The sequence below is a fragment of the Micromys minutus genome, assembly GCF_963924665.1.
Source record: "Micromys minutus genome assembly, chromosome: 15".
NCBI lineage: Eukaryota > Metazoa > Chordata > Mammalia > Rodentia > Muridae > Micromys > Micromys minutus.
In genome coordinates, this window is record NC_137984.1 from 43,295,509 (window position 1) to 43,318,626 (window position 23,118).

At 39.9% G+C, this 23,118-nt stretch overlaps 1 protein-coding gene across 2 annotated transcripts in view; it reads left to right on the plus strand.

Moving 5' to 3' along the window:
* Window positions 1–2,566: 2,566 nt before the first annotated feature.
* The window catches only part of PCDH10 (protocadherin 10), a gene marked incomplete at its 3' end in the record, with an annotated part of 57,008 nt that continues 36,456 nt past the window's right edge, over window positions 2,567–23,118 (plus strand). For both annotated transcript variants that reach the window (XM_080929165.1, XM_080929166.1), the window contains exons 1-4: window positions 2,567–5,435; window positions 7,069–7,127; window positions 7,621–7,727; window positions 16,044–16,349. In XM_080929165.1, the coding sequence (XP_080785291.1) occupies window positions 2,811–5,435; window positions 7,069–7,127; window positions 7,621–7,727; window positions 16,044–16,349 (3,097 nt within the window). In that variant the 5' untranslated portion in view covers window positions 2,567–2,810. The remainder of the gene's footprint in view (window positions 5,436–7,068; window positions 7,128–7,620; window positions 7,728–16,043; window positions 16,350–23,118) is intronic.

Here is a 23,118-nt window from a genome sequence, read left to right on the forward strand (position 1 = left end):
CGGATACACTATGAGCCCCTGTTCATTGATCCACAGGTCCTTTTTCTGCTCTGCCGCTTCAATCTCCGCTGCAGAGGTGACGCTAACATCTTTTTAAACTGCAGCGGTTCGAGCTCGGTTTTAGAGGATGGTCAATTCACTGCAGCTGGAAAAGGCTTAGCCATGTTTGCTGGCTCCTTTTCCAGCTACCCTCTTAAGGTAGAACCCACCTCTCAGCAAGAGGCAAGTCGTAGGGAGGGTAGGGGAACAGACTCTCTGGAGTGGTCAGAGCATGCCTCACTGTCAATCACGCGTTGGGACACACACTCCTAATTTCTTTCTAGAAGGCACTGTAGCGTACCTTGCGGATGGAGGGGCGTATGGGGAGGGCCGGGGGGGGGGAATACTATTCTTTCTCTCCGGGTGCAGCGGCGTTATTCTAGGGCCATTCATTACCAAGAAGCCTCTAGGGAATCATTCTAGTCTTTAGCTTAAAGGACTCCGCCGGAATATCAACAACCCATTCTTTCCCGGAGGCACGTAGATCAGTATCAAGAGGCTATTTTTCGATATTTATCCTTGAAGAATGGGCATTCGGTGCGCTCTCAGAGCAGTGGAGAGTTCGTTCCCGCCGCCTTATAACTTCACGGGAACTGGAGTGTGGAGGTACCTCAGGAGTGGGTACCCGAGGCTAGTCAGGCGCGCGGCTCCGAATCCAGGGTCTGCTCCCCAGGGATTCGCACTGAAGCGAGCTCGCCGCCAACAAGGAAGAGAAACAGAACCAGAACCAGAACCAGAACCAGAACCCTGTGCAAACCTGCCGGTGGATACCCGCAGCAGTGCACACTCGAGTCCCTCGTGCGTGTGCACCCTACAGCTCCTCGCCCCGCCCGCCCTCGAAGCCACCCCACGGTCATTCTCCAGAGAGCTGTCCCCAGGATGGGCATGTACCTTTCCCACACCCCCCTCTAGTATGGACGCGGGGTTGGATCACACCGATTGTAAAAAGAAAAATAAATAATTAAAACAGAAACCAGAGGAAATAAAAGAAAATAAAAGCCCGCGCTCTCCGCTGCTGCCTGGCGCTGGGCCAGGCGAGGCGCAGGGATATAGCTAGCCCTCGCAGTGATGGGTGGTGCTGGCTCCGGTGCCCTAGAGTGGCTTTGACGATTGCGGGCTCCCATGCAAGAACTACAAAGAAGCCCCCCAGTCCTTGACTGGGGTACTCACAGTTTGAAGCAATGTCCTCAAACCAGTTAATTTACTAAGCAAGCATTTTGTGGGTAGACATTAGGTGGGTAGACGTTCAACCATCTACCCCTCTGTAGGAGCTGTCGCCCCAAGTCCCTTGGTCTAAATCCCTCCGCTTTAGGGGGATTCGCCTCCGCACTCCCGTTCCAGCGTGGTCTATCCTCCCCAGACGCCCCCTTCGGACCCCTCTTGCTCTGATTGACACATGCCTTTTCATGCCCGAATTTAAATTGTCCGCGCGCATCTCAGCCAGAGTCCCTTCCTTTGGTAACCCCTGCTGACTGACTATCGGCCCCAGGGCAACTTTCCCCTCTTCTTAGTGATTTCTTTCCACGATCAGCAGGAGGGAAAACACCTTAAAGGAAAAAAAGAATGTTAGCGTCACTGGAAACCCCGCTCCTTGGAGAGGCTACCGCAGCTGTTGCTATTATGTTTTCGTATTTGCTGATGCAAACAGGGGAACCTCTCTTATTCCCTGCCCATTACCTGCGGCTGGGGACTGGGAACTTTCCGCGGCAGAGTCCCCTGCAAGCGCCTCGGGACCTGCGGGCTGTTCTTGCTCTCACACTCACACTCACTCCGGCAGCCAGAGAGAGAGTGTGTTCTGCCCCGCCCCGCCTGGCTGCCGCGTGACGTAACTACTTGACGGCCACTGTAGCCAACGAACAGTCTCTCGGTGGGTGGTGCTCCGCGGCGATTGGTTGGCAGAATGAGGGCGCTGCGCAAAAACAGAGAAGCGGAGCGCTCGGAGCTCAGAAACTGCCAGCCGAGATCACAAGCATTGGGGCTGAAGCAGGAGGCAGAATGGACTGAGAGGAAAAGAGGCAGGTTAGAGGGAGAGAGGTTTGGAAAGGGAACGGAAGAAAAGAAATCGCTGGTTGTGTTCACAGCGGAGCGAGAGCCAGTGGAGTTGAGGACAGACAGGAGACCGTGAAAGCCAAGAAATGCAAAGAGAGGCAGAGGGAAGAAAATGACAAGAGGAACGTCCATCCGGAGAAATGAAGAGAATGAAAGTTTTATGCAGCAGAACGGCTTCGTGTTTTTCCGGCACAAAATTCTCTCGCTGTCTTTAAGCCCGCTCGCGTTTGCCAGCCGTTGAGATCAAGAGGCATGTTCAGTGGTGCCGGCAGCATCTCCTCTTCCTTCTTTTCCTCTTTCTCCTCTTCCTCCTCCTCCACATTCTCCTCCCATCAGCAAGAAGACAAACCTAGGACAGTCTTGAAATATCGAAATTTCCTCCTTGGGATTTGCCAGCGCCGCGTTGCGCCAACACGGTCGGAATAAAGAAGGCTGACTATTGTATGATCGTTATTTTATTAATTGGTCAGTGGGAAGATTACAGCCGAGCATAGGGTACATCTGTCACCCTTTCTGAGCTAAGACTGAAAAATGAGGCTGGATTTGGAGACACTCTAAAATGAAGCAAAAGGAATAATAAAAAAAAATTAAGACAGTCAAGAAGCTCCCCCACGCAGCACACTTTTATTTATATTTTTTAATATATATATTTTTTGGTGATTGGGGGGAGGTGATCGGGTGGCTGGCTGGCTACGGGAGAGCTGCTTTCTTTCCTTTTGGAAATGATTATGCTGTTATTCTTTGCCTTGCTCTGGATGGTGGACGGAGTCTTTTCTCAGCTTCATTATACTGTGCAGGAGGAGGAAGAACATGGCACTTTCGTGGGGAATATCGCGGAAGACCTGGGCTTGGACATTACAAAACTTTCAGCTCGCAGGTTTCAGACGGTGGCCAACTCACGGACCCCTTACTTGGACCTCAATCTGGAGACCGGGGTTCTGTACGTGAACGAAAAGATAGATCGTGAGCAAATCTGCAAGCAGAGCCCTTCGTGTGTCCTGCACCTGGAGGTCTTTCTGGAGAACCCGCTGGAACTGTTCCGCGTGGAGATCGAAGTGCTGGACATCAATGACAACCCTCCCTCCTTCCCAGAGCCCGACCTGACAGTGGAGATCTCAGAGAGCGCCACGCCAGGCACCCGCTTTCCCTTGGAGAGCGCCTTCGACCCAGACGTGGGGACTAACTCCTTGCGAGACTACGAGATAACCCCAAATAGCTACTTCTCGCTAGACGTGCAGACCCAGGGAGATGGCAACCGGTTCGCCGAGCTGGTCCTGGAGAAGCCACTGGACCGAGAACAGCAAGCGGTGCACCGCTACGTGCTGACCGCGGTGGATGGGGGAGGAGGGGGAGGAGGAGGGGAAGGAGGGGGAGGCGGTGGGGGAGCCGGCCTGCCCCCCCAGCAGCAGCGTACTGGTACGGCCTTGCTCACTATCCGAGTGCTGGACTCCAACGACAATGTGCCGGCGTTTGACCAACCCGTCTATACTGTTTCCCTACCAGAGAATTCTCCCCCCGGCACACTAGTGATCCAGCTTAATGCCACCGACCCCGATGAAGGCCAGAACGGCGAGGTTGTGTACTCGTTCAGCAGTCACATTTCGCCTAGGGCTCGGGAGCTCTTCGGACTGTCGCCGCGCACCGGCCGGCTAGAGGTGAGCGGCGAGCTGGACTATGAAGAGAGCCCAGTGTACCAAGTGTATGTCCAAGCCAAGGACTTGGGTCCCAATGCTGTGCCTGCGCACTGCAAGGTTCTGGTGAGGGTGCTGGACGCCAACGACAACGCACCAGAGATCAGCTTCAGCACAGTGAAAGAGGCGGTGAGCGAGGGTGCGGCCCCTGGCACGGTGGTGGCTCTGTTCAGCGTGACCGATCGGGACTCGGAGGAGAATGGGCAGGTGCAGTGCGAGCTGCTAGGAGACGTGCCGTTCCGCCTCAAGTCTTCCTTCAAGAATTACTACACTATAGTGACAGAAGCCCCGCTGGACCGAGAGGCTGGGGACTCTTACACCCTGACCGTGGTGGCCCGCGACTTGGGCGAGCCTGCACTCTCCACCAGTAAGTCGATCCAGGTTCAAGTGTCAGATGTGAATGACAATGCGCCGCGCTTCAGCCAGCCAGTCTACGACGTGTATGTGACAGAAAACAATGTGCCTGGTGCCTACATTTACGCGGTGAGCGCCACGGACCGCGACGAAGGGGCCAATGCAAAATTAACCTACTCTATCCTAGAGTGCCAGATCCAGGGAATGAGCGTCTTCACGTACGTGTCCATCAACTCAGACAACGGCTACTTGTACGCCCTGAGGTCCTTCGACTATGAGCAGATCAAGGACTTCAGCTTTCAAGTGGAAGCCCGAGACGCCGGCAGTCCCCAGGCGCTGGCCGGCAACGCCACGGTCAACATCTTGATAGTGGATCAGAATGACAACGCCCCCGCCATCGTGGCGCCCCTTCCGGGGCGCAATGGGACTCCAGCCCGCGAGGTGCTGCCGCGCTCTGCCGAACCCGGCTACCTGCTCACCCGTGTGGCCGCAGTGGACGCGGACGACGGCGAGAACGCCAGGCTCACCTACAGCATAGTGCGGGGCAACGAAATGAACCTATTCCGACTGGACTGGCGCACCGGAGAGCTCCGCACCGCACGCCGGGTACCAGCCAAGCGCGACCCCCAGCGGCCTTATGAGCTGGTAATCGAGGTGCGCGACCATGGGCAGCCGCCCCTGTCCTCCACGGCCACCCTGGTGGTTCAGCTGGTGGATGGAGCTGTGGAACCCCAGGGAGGGGGCGGGGGCGGAGGGTCCGGGGAACACCTGCGCCCCAGCCGCTCTGGGGGTGGGGAAACGTCACTAGACCTCACACTCATCCTCATCATCGCACTGGGCTCGGTGTCCTTCATCTTCCTGCTGGCCATGATCGTGTTGGCCGTGCGCTGTCAAAAAGAGAAAAAACTTAACATCTACACCTGTCTAGCGAGTGATTGCTGCCTCTGCTGCTGCTGCTGTGGCAATGGGAGCTCCACCTGCTGCGGCCGCCAAGCCCGGGCGCGCAAGAAGAAACTCAGCAAGTCAGACATCATGCTGGTGCAGAGCGCCAACGTCCCTAGCAACCCGGCCCAGGTGCCGGTTGAGGAGTCCGGAGGCTTCGGTTCCCATCACCACAATCAGAACTATTGCTATCAGGTTTGCCTCACCCCGGAGTCCGCCAAGACCGACCTGATGTTCCTGAAGCCCTGCAGCCCTTCCCGGAGTACAGACGCTGAGCACAATCCCTGTGGAGCCATCGTCACCGGGTACAGCGACCAGCAACCAGACATCATTTCCAACGGAAGCATTTTGTCCAACGAGGTAAGGCTGAAGCGAAAGAACTACCATCTCTCATCTCCTCCATCAGAAAGCCTCCTTTAGCCCAGCCCTGCATCGCTTCCGGTGCATTGTGTATTTTAAGATGTTAGTGTGTTTGTCTAGCCCTGGGAAGGTGAGCATTTGGGGGGGGGGGGTCACCTTTTCTCACCTCTTGGTGTGTAACCTAACTTCCTTGTTCCTGACTGTGCTCCACCCCTTTGATTTTATTTTCATCCCCTCCCCCTTTGCTTCTTTGCAACCTCTGAGCTTCCTCCGCCCTCTACTATATTTAAGGTTCTGCCTTCTTCGAAACATGGGGGATATATGAGAAAAAGCATGGAGGGAGAGGGAGGGGTGGGGGAGGGACCTTTCACTGACAAAGGTCTTTTTCTCTTTGCATCTGTCCCAGGCATTAATAAAGTTGGTTCAATTTTGGCTTGTTTATCGCTGTTTTTAGTCGCGTGTACCACTGAGCGATAGATTGTCTAACTTTATAGGGTTGCCTAAATTGAATTGCATGTTTAAGTGATCAGTTTCTTCTCTGAAAAAAAAGAAAAAAGAAAAAGAAAACAAAAGAAAAAACAAAAACACACAACCATCAAGTCAATTCTTCTCTGGACAGCTTTAACACAGTCTCTTGAAGCTGAAGGCCCACATGGTGTGAATTTGAATGAAGTTCCTTTGGCACAGAACCCTGTCACAGTAAACTAACTGAAAGCTTGAACAATTGTCTTAAATATATCGGTTCAGTAATAATTACTTTCTTGCCACTTTTTTGTTGTTGTTATGTTTTGTTCTGAAGGAATTGCCTACTGTTGGCTTCTTTCTTCGTCAAAGAATTTCATTTGTCAATTTCTTTTTAAAAGGTAGAGACAGTGGCAAAGTTGAAGGTTGGGAGGTGGGAAAACCATGCAAAACTAAGTTTGGACTGAGAAGGTGTGTGGGCCTTGGCGAGCCTACAGAGGGCCTCTGGAGGGAAGATGGAACAGGGCTATGACAGTCTTTCTTGGCATCTTCTTATTTTGAGTTTCAGATATAACTCGTTGACTTTCACGAATATTTGTATAGCTAAATTGTATCCTAAGTACCTTTCAAAAATAAACAACAAAATAATTTGAGAAAATATCCAAACCTTTTCTTATTGAGCGTGCTGGTTTTTTTTTCTTTTTCTTGTGTCCATTCATATCCACTTAAACACTCCATAGATTATTGAAAGACAAGATGCTGATGACAATTAGGGCAATTTTATGGTAGACACAACAGTTTATTAAGCCTAGGTATAAGGATTTTGTTTGTTTGTTTGTTTGTTTGTTTTGCATTCTCCTTTTAAGACACATTAACTGTGGGCCAGCAAATCTGTTTTTTTTTTTTAAACCATTACACCTGAATTAAAGAAATCTAGATTCAAATGTGTCCTAGACATTTCTCCTGTTCCCAGCCAGCAATCACCAGGTCTTATGAAAACCTTAAAATTCCTTAAAATATCCTTAAAATAAATAAAAATACATAAAAACATATGTGTGTGTGCACGCGCGTGTGCAAAAGCTTACATTCACTATAGTTCTGATATTCGGAAGCAGGATGGCTATTACACCCTTGAATTTTAGTGCTCTTTATTTATTTATTTTTCTCCTAGAATAAACACCAGCGAGCAGAGCTCAGCTATCTAGTTGACAGACCTCGCCGAGTTAACAGGTATGAACTATTTTCAATCCTTAGTTTTGTGTGTGACCTACCTAGTATAAGTAGGAAGTAGGTGTGTTATTTCATATGAAAAGACACAATGGATAAAGCATTTTAAATTGAGGCACGAGTGACTACTGTATATAATTTATTTACCTCTGTAATGTTGGCTATACAATATATTTTTATTTATATAAATAATTACAAAGCACTTTGCCAGCTTCCATGACTTATCCACACACATGTTCATATATATCTTATTTAAAAAGACATACATGTACTAAGCTCCAGTACTAAAACTTCACATGTGTCATGTTGCAAGGGACTGTGAAGTGTCCATTTTTAGGGAGTTACATGGAAGTGGTAAAAATGAGCTTCCTGTGGAAATTCCAAGAGTCTGCAGCACACATCTGTGACCATGTGGTGGCAGAAGAATGTTTTCTGTGTCTCTTCATCTTTTCTTTTTTTTTTTCCAATTCTAACCTTCTCCTTTTTATGTTCCTAGTTCTGCATTCCAGGAAGCTGACATAGTAAGCTCTAAGGACAGCGGCCATGGAGACAGTGAACAGGGCGACAGTGACCATGATGTCACCAACCGTGGCCAGTCAGCTGGTAAGTGTGACCAAAGAGCAATCTAAATATCCAGTATATAGCTGTTTATATAAATACATCTCCAATGGATGGGAATGGTCCGTCTTATATTTGTCATTGTATGCTCAAAAAAAAGGTTGTGACATGTTACATCTCTTTAGAGTATTGAGGTTAGGGATTGGTTGACCAATAGCACATGATTGGGCCCTAGAATCTAAACTTTGTGCAGCCCAAAGAATGTATTTTGCATACCAAAATCACTTGAGAAGAGGTGATGTTAAAAGTCACTAGTGGGTTGAAAGTCTAGTTTCCAGTCTTGGGTCTCTGGGCTTCAGAACATTAGTAATAGACATTTGATAATTAGTGTTGTCTGAGCATCTTTGATCTCATATTTTGACAAGTATCAAAAGCTGAACTCAAGCATTTGTCTATGTGGGTCAAAGGTGACAGATGTAATACAACGTAACTTTTATACTACACTTTGCTTCAAATTTCAAGTAAGTTTGTTCTTTAAGGATGTGTAAGATCTAAAACTAATTACTAACACTAAAAGAATCTATAAGAAATAAACTATGTGTTTAAGATGAAATAAAATCATTTGCTTCTTTTTTTTCCTACTTCTATTTGATTTCACCCATGAAAGATGTTTGCTGAATTCTTTCTTCTTAATTCTGTGTGTTTATTTGAAACACAAGGAAATGGGAAAGCCTGGGGAATTTTTGAAACATCTGAAATGTCCAGTGATGGGTGACCTCTGGGAGACACCTATTTCTCTTGAGACTTGACCTTGATTTTATGCCATAAAGTGATTGACACACTTGGTAGCCTTGGGAATGGTACTGAGGCACTGTGTCAAAGGGCAATGCACACCCAGTGGGGCCTGGCAGCAGTGGTTGTTACAAGCTTCTCAGTTGGCTGATGTGTGCTCTATCTGTGGCTGCTTAGTCTTGGGAAACCCAGGCAGGAGGAAAGGGGGGAAAAAGGCTGCTCAAGGGTCTCTTTATATTGCTGCAAGTCATTAATATGCAGACCTAATGAGACTTGAGAACTGCCAAGAATCCCCGGAGGTCCCTGCCCCTTGCGGGCCTTCACGCTAAGTGAACAGAGTATCTATTTAGTGTCTGGGATCCTGACAACAAACCAGATCTTGCCAGCAGTTTATATGTGAGTACAAAGTCCCTTTCATGTTTGCCCTATATGTGGTATATGATTTATTGTTATCATTTAAAAACTGTACATTTAGAACTAGGCGTTTCTATTTTCTGGAAGTTTCTAATTTAACCCCAGCCTCTGACAACAAAAGGCTTGGCAGAAGAAAACTGCTACATGTTTCTCTGCATATATTTTATTTCTTTCCCACCCATTCCCTTTTGTGGTTTTCTTTCTTTTTCTTTAAGTAGCACCCCAGTCTGAGTGAGCATTTTAGTCAGCCTGGTCACTTAGAAATACAAAATGAGCCTAATAATCTATGCAAAGGAAAAGGAATGAATAAAAGTCCTCAAGAAAGGCTAGATTTGTTACATAGATACTCCTGGTAGCCTGTCTTCAGGAGAGCTATTTTATTTCACTGCACAGTGTTGCTATTTTGCTAATGATTTTTTTCAAAGACTGTTGGGATTTTAGAGACTTTTAAGGGCTGTTAAAATGCTAAAAAGTATTCTGCAACACGTTTTAAATAGCACGGCAATGTTTAGTTTTCATCATCTAAGTGCTGAACTTTTTGCCCCCATATCTAAGTTGTTAAATGTGTAAAAGTCATATAGGATTACCACTCCATTTATTCAGCTTAGTGGCAACAGTGTAGACAAAATATACTGGGCACAATAATTGCTGTTTTGCACTTGTAAGGAAGCACTTACAGAGAGAAGTAATTGCACCTTTATGTTGAATTGATCAGTTGTAATATGCTTAATTTTATAGTAAGATGTATTCCGAGTTGTTTGAAAGTAAAAATTTGGAAGCATAATATGAAAATGTCTTTTAATAAGTGATGTCTTAAAGCTCATATTAGTGTTTTATATTATGAGTCAGACAGAGAGTAACAGGAATATTTCAGAAGTGAAGGTTGTTTAAAAAAAATGTGATTTATTTCCTTGTAAAGGGAACTTGTGGTGATCTTCTAAATGTACAAAATTAGCTAATTAAACCGATCTCACTAGGCATGTTAGATGAAAATGTAAACTGAATGGAGTGAGCGGGGAAAGATTAAAGATCCTGAATTCTCCCCTGAACTTGGATCTCTTCCCAGTGCACAATGTAGCCTACCGTTTCACCTGTTCAAATTGTAACTTTTCTACTTCTTTAATGTTTTCTGATAACTGTACCTCATACGTACTTATCTGCACATGAAATCTATCCTTTCCTGAACTGTTTCCATTTTTTTTGTCCTTTAATTTTTGCCTTCTTGATTTTCTGCCTCTAAGGCTGCAGCAGTCCCAAACCTTCACAGAAAGGCTGCTGACAAGAAGGCAGCTGCAGAGAGTCACATGAGCTTTCTCAGTTGGCCACTGCACCTGGCTCCAAGCACAAAACTATTGGGCTTGACCACTGCTCTGTGACACTTTGCTTTCCATAGCCTTGTGAAGGTGCTTTCCGTTTCTTTTTTTTCAGTGCACTATTGATGTATCGGTTAGATATGGCAGAAGTCCAGGAAGATGTGGTGAAGGCCTGCAAAAGCCATCACAGGAGGGAAAACTGATTAACCACAGCTAAAGGGCTAAAAAATAGGTTAAAGAAAATTTCCAAGCTTCCTTACTAAGTCAGTATGTTAGAACATTTAATTTTCTATCTTAAAATAAGGATATAACCTCTTAGTTATATGATTTTAGACATTATTAATATCATTGAGGTATATTTACACAAATCTATGCATTTGTAAAAAACTAGTCTTCATTAAATTTCGGTGCCATGAAAATATTATAAGTTATAAATTAATTTTCATGCCTATCTCTTTCAAAAGATATACCAAGTAAAATCCTAGGTAATTTAGTCATGTTTAACAACTAAAAATTGACAGTTTCGTCTTACACTTTTTTGTTGTTAAAAGGTTAAGATATTTGTACATAATGCATGGCAAACTATTGAATATGAATTGAAAATTAAATAACTTAAATTATCAGTATATTAAATATAAAGAGTAAAGTATATCATGTATTATACTAGACCATTGGAAGTTAACGACATCTGCAAGAGAGTTCTTAATTTTCATCACTTACAAAGATCTTTTCTTCATTTCAGTAAGATTTCAGATGTTGGCAAATAAAGCCTTGATTTATAAATAAAGAGAATTCACTCTAGTTGTTTACAGGAATTTGTTCAATTTTCTGATAAGTCTCTGAGATATATTCTGATAATGTGAGTAGGCTTATAATTGAAAAATATATAGAAGACAATATACTGAAAGAATGTGGACAAAGCTATATGCATTTTCACTGGTGAGAGGAAAAGACAGGATTTTATGTGCATTTTTTATTTTTTAATGTTAGTTGTAATAATAAATATCTGACCCTGGCATGTTCTTATAACTGTAGTTAATATCTATGAAATACATTAAGATACTTAGAAAGATGGCTAGAAATGTTCTCAGAAATGAATTTTGTTTTCTATAAATTTGTTTTGTCATATATACTGAAGGTTTGATTAGAAAGAGTATTGATTTGGAAGGAACGCAAACTGGATACACTTCTAATTTCCTTAAGCATAGCAGGTCTCAGCAGGACCATCTACTGCTACTGACTAAAATATAAATATCTCAAAATGTAGCTGAGTCTCTCTTTGAACAGGCTGTCTCTCATATCAGCTGTCATAATTGCAAAATAGCTTATTCCTGAGGACTGGACAGAAATGATTAGAAATAATGATCTCAGGAAAATGTCATACTTTAAGGCATTTAGTATTTATCCTCAATAGTATTTGAATAATTAATAGTAAACAGATACTAAGTAGTATTTTTAAAATATGTCCTGTGTTTTTCATGTCTATACACATAAAATAAGTTTATTTGTAAATGCATATGATAGAGAAAACAATAAGTTAAACTTACTAAATTTGGGGACTTTAATTTGAGCCATAAGAACTAGTGATGCTCTGATTTACATCACAGGTACTGGAATTGGTGCAGTATGGTCACATTTTCAAAACAAGTTAAATGCATTTCTATGTACTTGGTAATTAAAGTTACATGGTCAATGTGACGAATGATAAATGATAAAAGAACGTTTAGTCATCTAACAACCCCCCCCCCCGTGTGAGGACCCTTAATGGGATACATTTATTGCATTCTCAAACTATTTATCTAAATGACAAATGAAAAAGTCCATTTTCTATTAATTTCTCTGTTGCTTATTTGAAGTTTATTGATTATTATGTGGTTTTCATTTTCATTTCTGTATCTGATTTTTCCTCATGAGAAATAGATCCACTTATTTTACTGATAAAACTGGTGAAATGCTCAGGCCCTATTCAAGAGCCTTCACCTTCCATTCCAATTATGTATAATAATATATAATATTGCCAAAGCATCCCACGCTATTGGTTCATACATTTATTTAAAACATTGCTCAACAATCTTCTCTCTTATTGAGTGACACTGTTTCTACCAAGCTTCCAATGTTCCTTAATTTTTGTCAATAACATGCAGTGTGTACTTTTTACACATTCTCAGTTCATAAAAAATTTTTATATAATCTGAGGAAATTTTGACAAATCCCTAGTAATTAGCATATATAGAAAAAAATCACCTATTTGCAAGATGAAAAACATATACAATTCAAAACACAATTATATATAAAAGTATTTCTACCAAACACCTTCTGATATCATTGAAAAATATCACTGAAGTTGGCTTATTATTAAGATGAGAGTAACCTGAATTGCAATGAATGCTTGGACAGGAATACATGAAAAATGATAAATGATAAAAAAGCGTTTAGTCATCTACCAGCTCCCCCATGTGAGGACCCTTAATGGGATACATTTATTTTATTTTCAAACTATTTATCTAAATGACAAATGAAAAAGTCCATCTTCATGTGCTTAGATGTATTTGCCCATTTAAAATGATATGCACCAGTTATATGCAGAAAACTTTATTAATTGGAAAATGTTGCATTAGTGCCTATCTTTTAATGACTCAATATAACAATTGTATATTAATTTTTGAACTTAAACGTCTATCAATTATTCAATTTATTATCTTGTTTATTTTTTAAAACTTTTATTTCCTCTCATGTGTTACATCTGACTACAGTTTTCCCCTACTTCTCCTAATCTGTCGAATAACTTCCCTTCTCCACTCCTAGGATTTTTTTTTTTTAAAAAGCAGACCTTCCAGGAATATCCACCCAACATGGCCTAGCAAGATATGATTTGACTGGGACACAAAGCCTCAAATTATGGATGAATAAGGCAACCCAACTAGGTGGAAAAGGTTCCCAAGTGTAGGTAAAGAGTCAGAGGTACCCTAACTAGCAGTGTCAGGAGTCCCAGAAGAACACCAACAGAACACCATTAACATATTTGCAGAGTACCTACCTCAGACCCATACAGGGTTCCTGAGCTTCAGTCTCTCAGAGCTCCTATGAGCTGTACTTAGTTGATTCTGTGCACCATGCACAGTGGGCATCCAATTTAGTGTTATAATACTTATACATAATTAATTTCTCTTAAATGTGACTTCTGTGATATAGAAGAGCCTTGTTTTTTTCCCACCACGATATCAAATAGATGAAATTTAAGTATCAGTGGACCCAAATATGAGCCATGTTTTTGGGATGCAGCCCATACACCATATGAACATGTAACATGAATGTAATCTTTCTCTTTTAACATGCATATCTTCTTGCAGAGATAGGATGTTTATAGAGTGTTGTAAAATATCTGCAGGATTTTCATTGAGTTCCACGTCAGATTTTGTAATCCTAGTTTCAGCATTTAGACTCCTCAAGAGATTACCCACCAGTAGTTCATTTTTAGGCTTGTGAATGACAATCATTAATAGGATGTTATAATCAAAAACTTACTTAACATTATGCATAGATTTGTGTAAAATGAAAAGTCATTATTTAGTGAGATTAACAGGTGGTAAATAACTTGGTGTTATTCCCTCAAAAATAAATTTTTAGTTAATCGCCTTTAGCTCTAAAACTATTGTACAAATTCTATAAGTTTCATTATTTTTAAATATTTATTATCTTGCACAAACATGTTCAAGTATACTTGCATGTAAATCAATGTATAACACAGTGCTTGAAACACTAAAACTTCTTTTGAGAGCTCAAAGAATTCTAGATACTTGCAAAATTAAAAATAAAAGGTACTCATTAAATAAATATTCTATGTTAATTTTTAAAAGCCCAGTTTTTCATACATTTCAAAGATTTTATGATATAAATTAATCATGCTTTAGTTACTTGAAATTAATCAAAATTATACTTGCCAGATGTCTCAGTGGGGAAAGGTCCTTGCAGCTAAATCACATGAACCGAGTTTCATCTTTACTAATCACATCATGGAAGGAGAGAAACCATCTATACAAATTGTCTCTGACTTGACCACATGCCATGGCATGTATATACTCACATAAACATTCTCTCTCTCTCTCTCTCTCTCTCTCTCTCTCTCTCTCTCTCTCTCTCTCTCTCTCTCTCTCTCCTCCCTCCCTCCCTCCCTCTCTCCCTCCCTCCCTCTCTCCCTCCCTCCCTCTCTCTCTCTCTTTCTCAAACTCGCACAGACACACAAACATGAATAAGAAAATAGATATAATTTTAAAACACAATAAAATGTTATCATTATTTAAAGCATTTAATACATGCTTAGAAGAACATTGGAATGATCCTTTAATTTAATGTTTTTCTCTGTGATGTGCTATACACTAACTTTATAACAGGTTTGGCATGGTGGAAGTGGCCTCAGTATTTGGGAAACTGAGGCAAGGCAATTAAGAGCCTTAAGCCATCCTATACTACTTAGCAAGTTATAAGTCCACCTGGGCTAGATGGCAAATTCCTGACTCAATGATCAGACCAATTGAGACAAATTGGTATTAGATACTATTCTATAATCTCAAAATTTCTTGGTCTAGTAAGATACCTAAAGCAGGCAATTGCTTGGTTTGGAAGCTTGGGGATTAGAGTTTAAGCTCTCAAGTACATACAGTTGGCCTTAGACGCGCTGGCATGCACTTGCAGTCTCCGAGCTGGGGTGGTGGAAACAGGTAGAACACTACAGGTCACTAGCCAGACAGCAGAGCTTATTTGGCAAGTTCCAGATCAGTGGCCCATGCAGAACTCTGCCTAACTCTCCCCCCCTCCTCCCAAAACCCTTAAGACTCCAAACAAAACACAATGGATGGCATCTGATCTGCACACATATTTACATCTGGACACACACACACACACACACACACACACACACACACACACACAGAGAGAGTCCTTGTATGTGATTCAAGAACTAGACTCTCTAGGTCATAATCGGGTAAAACGTAACAGTCTTCTCAGTCTAAAGAGGGTAGCAAAATTCATGGTAACATTTCCAATCTTGCCACATAAATTAACTTAGTGTTGACTAGGACAACTAGTTATGTGCAAAAGAGCACTAAAAAATATGTCCATATTATTTGTAGCCAATTCACACCGCATTTGATAACCTTGAATATACCAATTAACAGTCATTTGTTTGGGTAAATAATAACCACTTTACAGGCATGTGGATCACCAGCCTTCCAGCGACAGATACCTTTAGGAACTCATTTCCAGGAAACTAAGAACCATACTTTTCCTACTTATGGAATAGTCAGAATTCTAATCAATGGTTTTTTGTCAGTTTGGGCTGAGTTTCTGTCCAAGTTCGCCTCCTGTTTGAAATCCAAAGTTTGTAGGCTAACTGTTGCCAGTGCTTGGCATATCTTCTCTGTGACTGTAGAAACAACGCACTGTTAAGGACTGTAGTTTAGAATGCCTCAATAGCTGGGATCTTCATAGCACCAGAGCCGCAGAAGATTTTTCAACTCTTCGTCTACTCACTATTCCTTCAAGGTTTAAGAATTTAACAGCCGGAACGATTTTTTTCCTGCCAGTATTCTGATTTGAGAAACTGTATCTGAGATTTCTTCGCAGATCCTTTCTTGTTGTTGTGGCTGTTGTTTTTTGAATCCTGTTTTAAATCACAGGGGAAGTGCTATTAAGAGTTGATGGCTCCCATCAGATTAAGATTAGTCTAAGGTGTTCGCCTATCATGACTACCTGACTCTCCCGGGACAGTACAGCAGGACATGTTGAATACACCTGAAGTTCCGTGTCTTTTCTCTTTTCCTTTCTATTATTTCTCTTCTTTCAGGTATGGATCTGTTCTCCAACTGCACGGAGGAATGTAAAGCGCTAGGCCACTCTGACCGATGCTGGATGCCTTCTTTTGTCCCTTCGGATGGACGCCAGGCTGCGGATTACCGCAGCAACCTGCATGTCCCCGGCATGGACTCTGTTCCAGACACCGAGGTCTTTGAGCCTCCAGAAGTTCAACCTGGGTCGGAGCGTTCCTTCTCCACTTTCGGCAAAGAGAAGGCCCTGCATGGTACCCTGGAGAGGAAGGAGCTGGACGGATTGCTGTCTAATACACGAGCGCCTTACAAACCACCATATTTGAGTAAGTATCACACAGAAGCCTACATCAAAGTATTTCCTCTTAAGAAGTGAAGTTCCACATTCTTATTTCTGAGTTTTGAGTACTTAGAAAATCGGGTGAAAATTATTTTTAGGTTTATCCAGTTATCTAGGACGGAAAGCTGAACAGTTAGCAGGAAGATGGGAGTCTGATGTTAGGAGTCTATTAACAATAAAGCATATGCTTGGCTTTATATAGAAAATATTTTCAGATGGCCTTTATTTATATAGAGTGTGGCAGCCTTGTTCACTTGATTTCTGTAGCTGGCTAACCAAAGGCAGAGGAACCCGAGTCTTGAATTTATCAGTAAAATCCTTTTGGGAATTTGAGGGATTGTGGAGATCAGGCTGAGGGATTTGTGCATGCCAGGCAGGCATTGTACCTCGGAGTTATGTCTCCTGGGTTAGGCTCGTGTTTCCTAATGATATCGGCTGGTATCATCAACTAGTAGCGAATTTATCGTAGTGTAGTATATTAAACACTTAAGACCAAGCTTCAAAAGCTGTGTAGACTTGATGTTGAGTTTTCCCTACAGATATTAGGGGTTTGCTGGTGAGGACTCAAGTCCATAATCAGAGCTGGAGGTATTGTGTGACAGAGGCCATGATCGTCTTGTAGCACTGAGACTGCAAATAATATTAGTTCAATATTGAAGCTGTATTTTCTAAGTGGATTATCTTATACAGTAATTATGACCAATCAAAAAGCTCGGAGGCTATATGGCAAGTTTCTGTCAAGGATCTTGGTGATAAAATTATCCCATTTGATATCTGCTCCATGATATTTTTTTTATGTAATGGATGAATACTATTTATAATTCTGTCTTTGTTAAGCCATGAAATTAATAATTGATAGATGTAAAACTTCTGAAACCTTAGTCAAAAATCAGTGTCTACCTCATATTAAAAGATCCATTCCATTTGATAAGTTTTCATCTTCTAGTATCAAGAAAACATGTTCATTACAATATAAGCTAGAATAATGAATGAGAAATACTGACGATGTTTTATCATTTGGGCTGGTAAAACAGAAAAGATTAAAACCTTGAAAAAACCCCTCAAACTGAACACACACACACACACACACACACACACACACACACACATTTAGCCCTTAAGTCTATGTAATGCAAAACCAAATAATAAATCCATGAGGCCATGGCCTTTCATATCAGATAACAAGAACAGTCAGGCTCTCATCAAATTCACAGATTCGCAAAAGCCACATAATAAATCCATAAGGTCATGGCTTCTCATATCAGACAATAAGAGCCCTACTGGGGCTCTCATCAGACTCACAGGGATGGCAGTAGTGAATATGCTGTGTTTGGTGAAAGACTGTGTTCAGATTCTCAACTTACATAGGAACACCATTGACTCCATGGGGGATCCCACTTTAGGATTTCAGAGCCTGTTAATTATGCCTTTCGTGAATCACTGATATTTGAGTAGTCTTCATTTTATTTATACTATACAAAGCATAAGTGCATAAATTTTCAAATTTAAACATATACACATATTCTAGTTTATTCAAAGTGAGCAAAAATTGAAGTTAATTTTAATTAACTTTAAAATTAAATTAATTTTAATTAAAAATTAAAAAGAAGGACTATAGTGAGCTTTTCTCAAACTGAATTATAGATTGGAAACATTATTTGCTTTTAAAACTAAAATGTTTCTAAGACAATCTGAATATTCCCTCATTGTTTTGTACAACTCTAAGAATATATATTCTAGAAAACCTTTATGAGCAATTTCAATATGAAAAGAATAAAACGATATATGATTCTAAGAAATCAAAGCTTATATTTTTAAATGAATAGTAATATTTTCTCTAAGGATATTTTGTCAGGTAAATACAATACACTGACAACAGAAAAGAAAATTTCCTTTTACAATACTAATGAGTACAATACTTGGTAAATTATAATATATATAAAATTGTTACATGTATTTTTAATAATGATCATAGTAATCATCTTTATAAATAAATAACAGAACTGTTCTTATTTTATTGTAATTTTTTTCATAAGAATCTATTATTTTCATTTAGAATCCTGAATTCAGGGAACATTGATTTTATTAGTACGTGTGTTAACAGAATCAAATAAGACATCTATTATTTTATTAGATAAATTTATATTTGTTTTCATATTGTCTATTAGATCAAATTAGTCTCTAATCATGGTCTGTATTTTTTACTATCCAGTTTAGCCCATTAACACTGTTCTAAATTCTCAGTATTTGGATTGAAATATGGCCTAAGTAGAGAATAAACACAGAGAAACTAATTGTATTTATAACATACTTAATTCACCCTGAAATTTGTCTATATTTCTTTTTTTTAAAATTAATAATATTTTAGAGGTTTATGACATGTTAGACTCAGACAATTATCCTTAAATTTACACCTTGACCCCAACTTAATAGAGTAGCCTTTTTTATTATTAGTTGAATAGTATTGCTGTCTCTGACCATCCCCTGTCATATGGTGAGAGGATTTAGCACTGTGTCATTTGTCATCAGGAATGGAAATATTCTCATCTTCGAAATTAAAGACCGCATTCCTCATGTGATTACAAAATCTAAAAATTGACACTAATTACTTGCTTTCAATCAGAATGTTTAGATAATTATTGAAGTTGTTGTTCTGCTTTTGTGAACTGTGCATTTGGTTTTATAATGAGTGTAATGTACATTTGATGTTTATGGAAGGAGCTATATATTTGAAAGTTTCCAAAAATGTCTAGTGAGATAACTAATTTATATAATAATGATGAGAAAGGGCAACGTGGATAAAAATACAAATTAGAACCTTGTCTGTGCCAGTAACTTCTGAGCACTTTATGTCATATGATTTTTGTCATTCTTAAAACTCTATACTAACTTTTGAAGAAAGAAAAGGGACAAGGCGCCTTGTATACATTGGAATTGCTTTTCACTTTGAAGTGGCCATCTTAAAAAGCCAGACCTTCTTTCTTAACACGTAGAACCACAACCACAATTTTTTTTGTGTGATCTGCTTACTCAAATGGAACTTAAAACAACTGGCATCACTTCCTTGGCTATGAGCACTGCAGGCTGATCTGTGTTTTCCCACTTACATTACAGAACTACACATTTCAAACCTGCAGCAAAACAACATTGTGGAAACAGACGTTTTATCCAGATTTTCCTGAACCTTTTCTTTTTAGCTTAGCCTCACTTGCATTTTATTTGAGTAATAAAAACTCTAAAACTTTAAAAAGTTTTTTTTTTTTTTAGAAAAAACTAAAAAAATTAACCTTTAACTAAAATTAAGAATTGATTTCACCAATTTAAACAAAATAATATAAAATGAGATAAGGCATTCTATGGAGATTAGATGTGACATTGAACTGCTTTTTTTTTTTTTTAATTGAACAACTTTATTTTAAAAAACAGAGATAAATGTGCAGATTATAAATGCATTTTTGCATAAAAGTATATGAATACATTTTTGTCCATATTTGATTTTTTTAAAGATTTGATAGTATGCATTAAAGTCTTACTAGTTACAATGAGCATAAAGTATATGTAAAACAAGATGTAACCTGGAAATAGTCAAAGGAACTGCTTTTATCATAAAGGTTCTTAGGATAGGTTTTAAATTTTAGACATTTTATTTAAAGCAATCAAATCCTTCAAATGAAACAATGTATAATTTGAAATAAGCTGGCTAGAAACAAGAAACAGGGATACTTTACCATAGAGCAGAGATAGATCAAATGAAACAGTGTATTATTTTAAACTATCTGGCTAGTATAAGAAAATGAGAAATGCAAATACTTTACCATGGAGAAGAAAAGATAGACCAGTGTTGGCTTTGCAAGCAAGACACCCTGAGTACAGATTGTTAAAACCCCAGTAAATGGGAGTAACACGGACAATGGAAAGGCTGAGAAGAGTGTGCCCCAGTGATTGCCTACTCGCTAATCTAGTTGAATTTGTGAGTTTCAGGTTTGGTAAAAGACCCTATCTTGGAAAAATAAATAATAAAATAAAATAAGGAATAAATATGAAAAAATAGGATATGCCAGTGACTGAGAAAGATACAGTGTCCACATGTGCTGGTTTGCACATGAGCCTACATATACACCCCACAAGTTTTGTGAGCAAACACACACACTCACACACACACACAATCACACACGCACACATACACACACACACACACACACAGAGGCATGCAGGCACCTAAAAATTATCTTGAGAAATTCATTTGTTACAATATGTGTTACTTATGTAATTAACAAAACCCTGAAAAATTAAAACAATGCTCAGATATATCTGGCACCTCTCCTGTATATAGTGCTACAGTTTTTATTCTCTTACGATTTTCTCAGTGCAGCAGTGTGGTACAATTTAGGCAACAGAAGCAAGGGAATAATAAATGCATAGGAATAAACAAAAGTTTCCAATGATTGTTTTTAAGAAATGTTCACTTATGTTCTTTTTCCCCTCAAGCTTCTTTCCATAAATTGCGAAATAGATTTTTGACATGTTCAACATATTGAATGAAGTAATTCAACTTCACTGATGTAATGGTCTCAAAAACTTAAACTCATGGAGTTTTCGAGACTGATTAGATCAGTGGTTCTCACCCTTTCTACTGCCTGTACCCATCAGTATAGTTACTCATGGTGTGGTGACTCCTGACAGTAATATTTTGCTACTTCATAACTGTAATTTTGTTTTTGTAAATCATAATGTAAAATACAGTGTTTTCTGGTGGCTTTAGGTAACCCCTGTGAAAGAATCCTTTGACCAAAAAGCATTTCAACACATAAGTTGAGAAAATTTGTTTAGGGGGAATGACTTACATAAACTTACTGTAGTCCATTGGTCCTTAGCTTTAGAAGCATCTAGACTACCTATCCTACTCTGTTTGTTTGTTTTTTGTTTTTAAATCAACTTGTGAGTTTGTTTAAAATTTTTGGAGCTCTCTTATACCACCACAAAAAGATATCAACATTAAAAATACTGCATCTAGATTATTGTTGACAGTGATTCTAGATATCTTCTTAGAAAATCCCATTTTGTTAAAAAAAGATCTTTTTGGCATCTCTTTCTGAGCAATTCAAGCCTAGAGCTGATGGGAAGTGAGGAACATGCTTTGTTTAGTAACATCTTTCCCAATGTCTTCATTATCTCAGTGTGCCTTCTGTGAGTTTTTGTAATTTGCTGAACTCAATAGTGTGTTGAGAGCATATACAGAATTCAAAATAAAATGACTTTTCTTACTAATACCCATTAGTAGCATATGCATATTCCCTGTGAGATGTTATCTTTGGGATAGCTCTGTTCCTCTAAAGTCAGAGGCATAGCAGTGCGTCGGATGGTAAACCCATACATTAACTATTTTATTACTAAAGCCTTTTAAAAAGACATTTCTGTCATATAGTTGTAACCATAAGTAAATGAATGAAAGCCTTCTAAGTATTTTATTTTTTTTCCTGTGAAATGCATTTTTTGTATGCTCTCCTTTTCTCAAAGTTCTCTTACTTATTAGCCAAATATTTCTGAGAGGATTGTTGCTAATCTCTTGTTTTTCTTTTCTCACACCCAGATCTGTGAGCCCAATTTACTTAAAATTTCAATTTATTCCTTTTTGACAAATCCGAGGTCATCCGGCTCACTCTGGTGATGCTGTTGTTTTACTAAATTCCTTGACTCAAGGATTATGAAGAAATCTCCTGTAAACAAAGAGCTTGCTCATTTTAACAGGAAACAAATTGCAGCACATACCTAGATGCAAATCCTGTCCATATCCTGTCTGCTGCTGGAATTCAATATCCCCAGAATCTCTGGCATATTCTGCATCTGTGGCAACACTGCTCTATTCCCAGGCTCCATCATTAATTCCCTTAACTGAAAACGGTGGCTGCCTGGAGCCTCCCTGTAACTCTAAGGACATGAAATAACCAGTCCTTACTCTGGTCTTTAGTTCCTTGCTTCTGGTATATCTTAACTCATAGGATTTAAAGTTATGAAAACTCTTTGGAGAGGCAGCTGTGAAGCACACTGTTTTGCTTAGTATGCTCACATCCGTCACTGCCAGTGGTGTTGTAATTAGATATTATGCTTTTCAGAGTCACCCCTATGTCTTTCTTCATCTTTATATTTGGATGATGTCAAAAATAGTGTCTGTCCAAGAAAGCTCTGGTCTTTTTGCTAAAGAACTTTTATAGTTACTTTAGTCTATGAACTTGCCTTCCTTATAATGCTGCAATATTTAAATTGTCATTTTAATATGTACTTAAATTCAGCAGACCTCATTTTTATGATCTTATGAATGGTTTACCAAACCCATCAATTCTGAGAATAAACTTAAGTAATTACTAAAGATAATTTGTAGTTTCCCAGCCATTACAAATGTTGCTGAAATTTGCTTCTGTCCTATAATTTTTCTCTGATACAATTATTCTTTTGTCATATCAGGATCTACTCTGAAGCAATGTTATTATGTCCTAAACCACTTATGAACTTTAAAGAACTGATACTCTTCTAAAGCAGAAATTTGCTTTAATAACTTAAATTTTTGAATTAGTTGAATCACTAATCTAGATGAAATATATAGGGGTTTTTTAAGGGCTGTAGCATTTGAACTGATTTTAGATGTTGAAATACACTCAATCATGGCCTTGAAATTGTAATTTAACTTTCATTGTTTTCAGAGTTTAAATTCCTTTTGATTTGTACTTATAACACATTACATCCAAATGCTATATTAA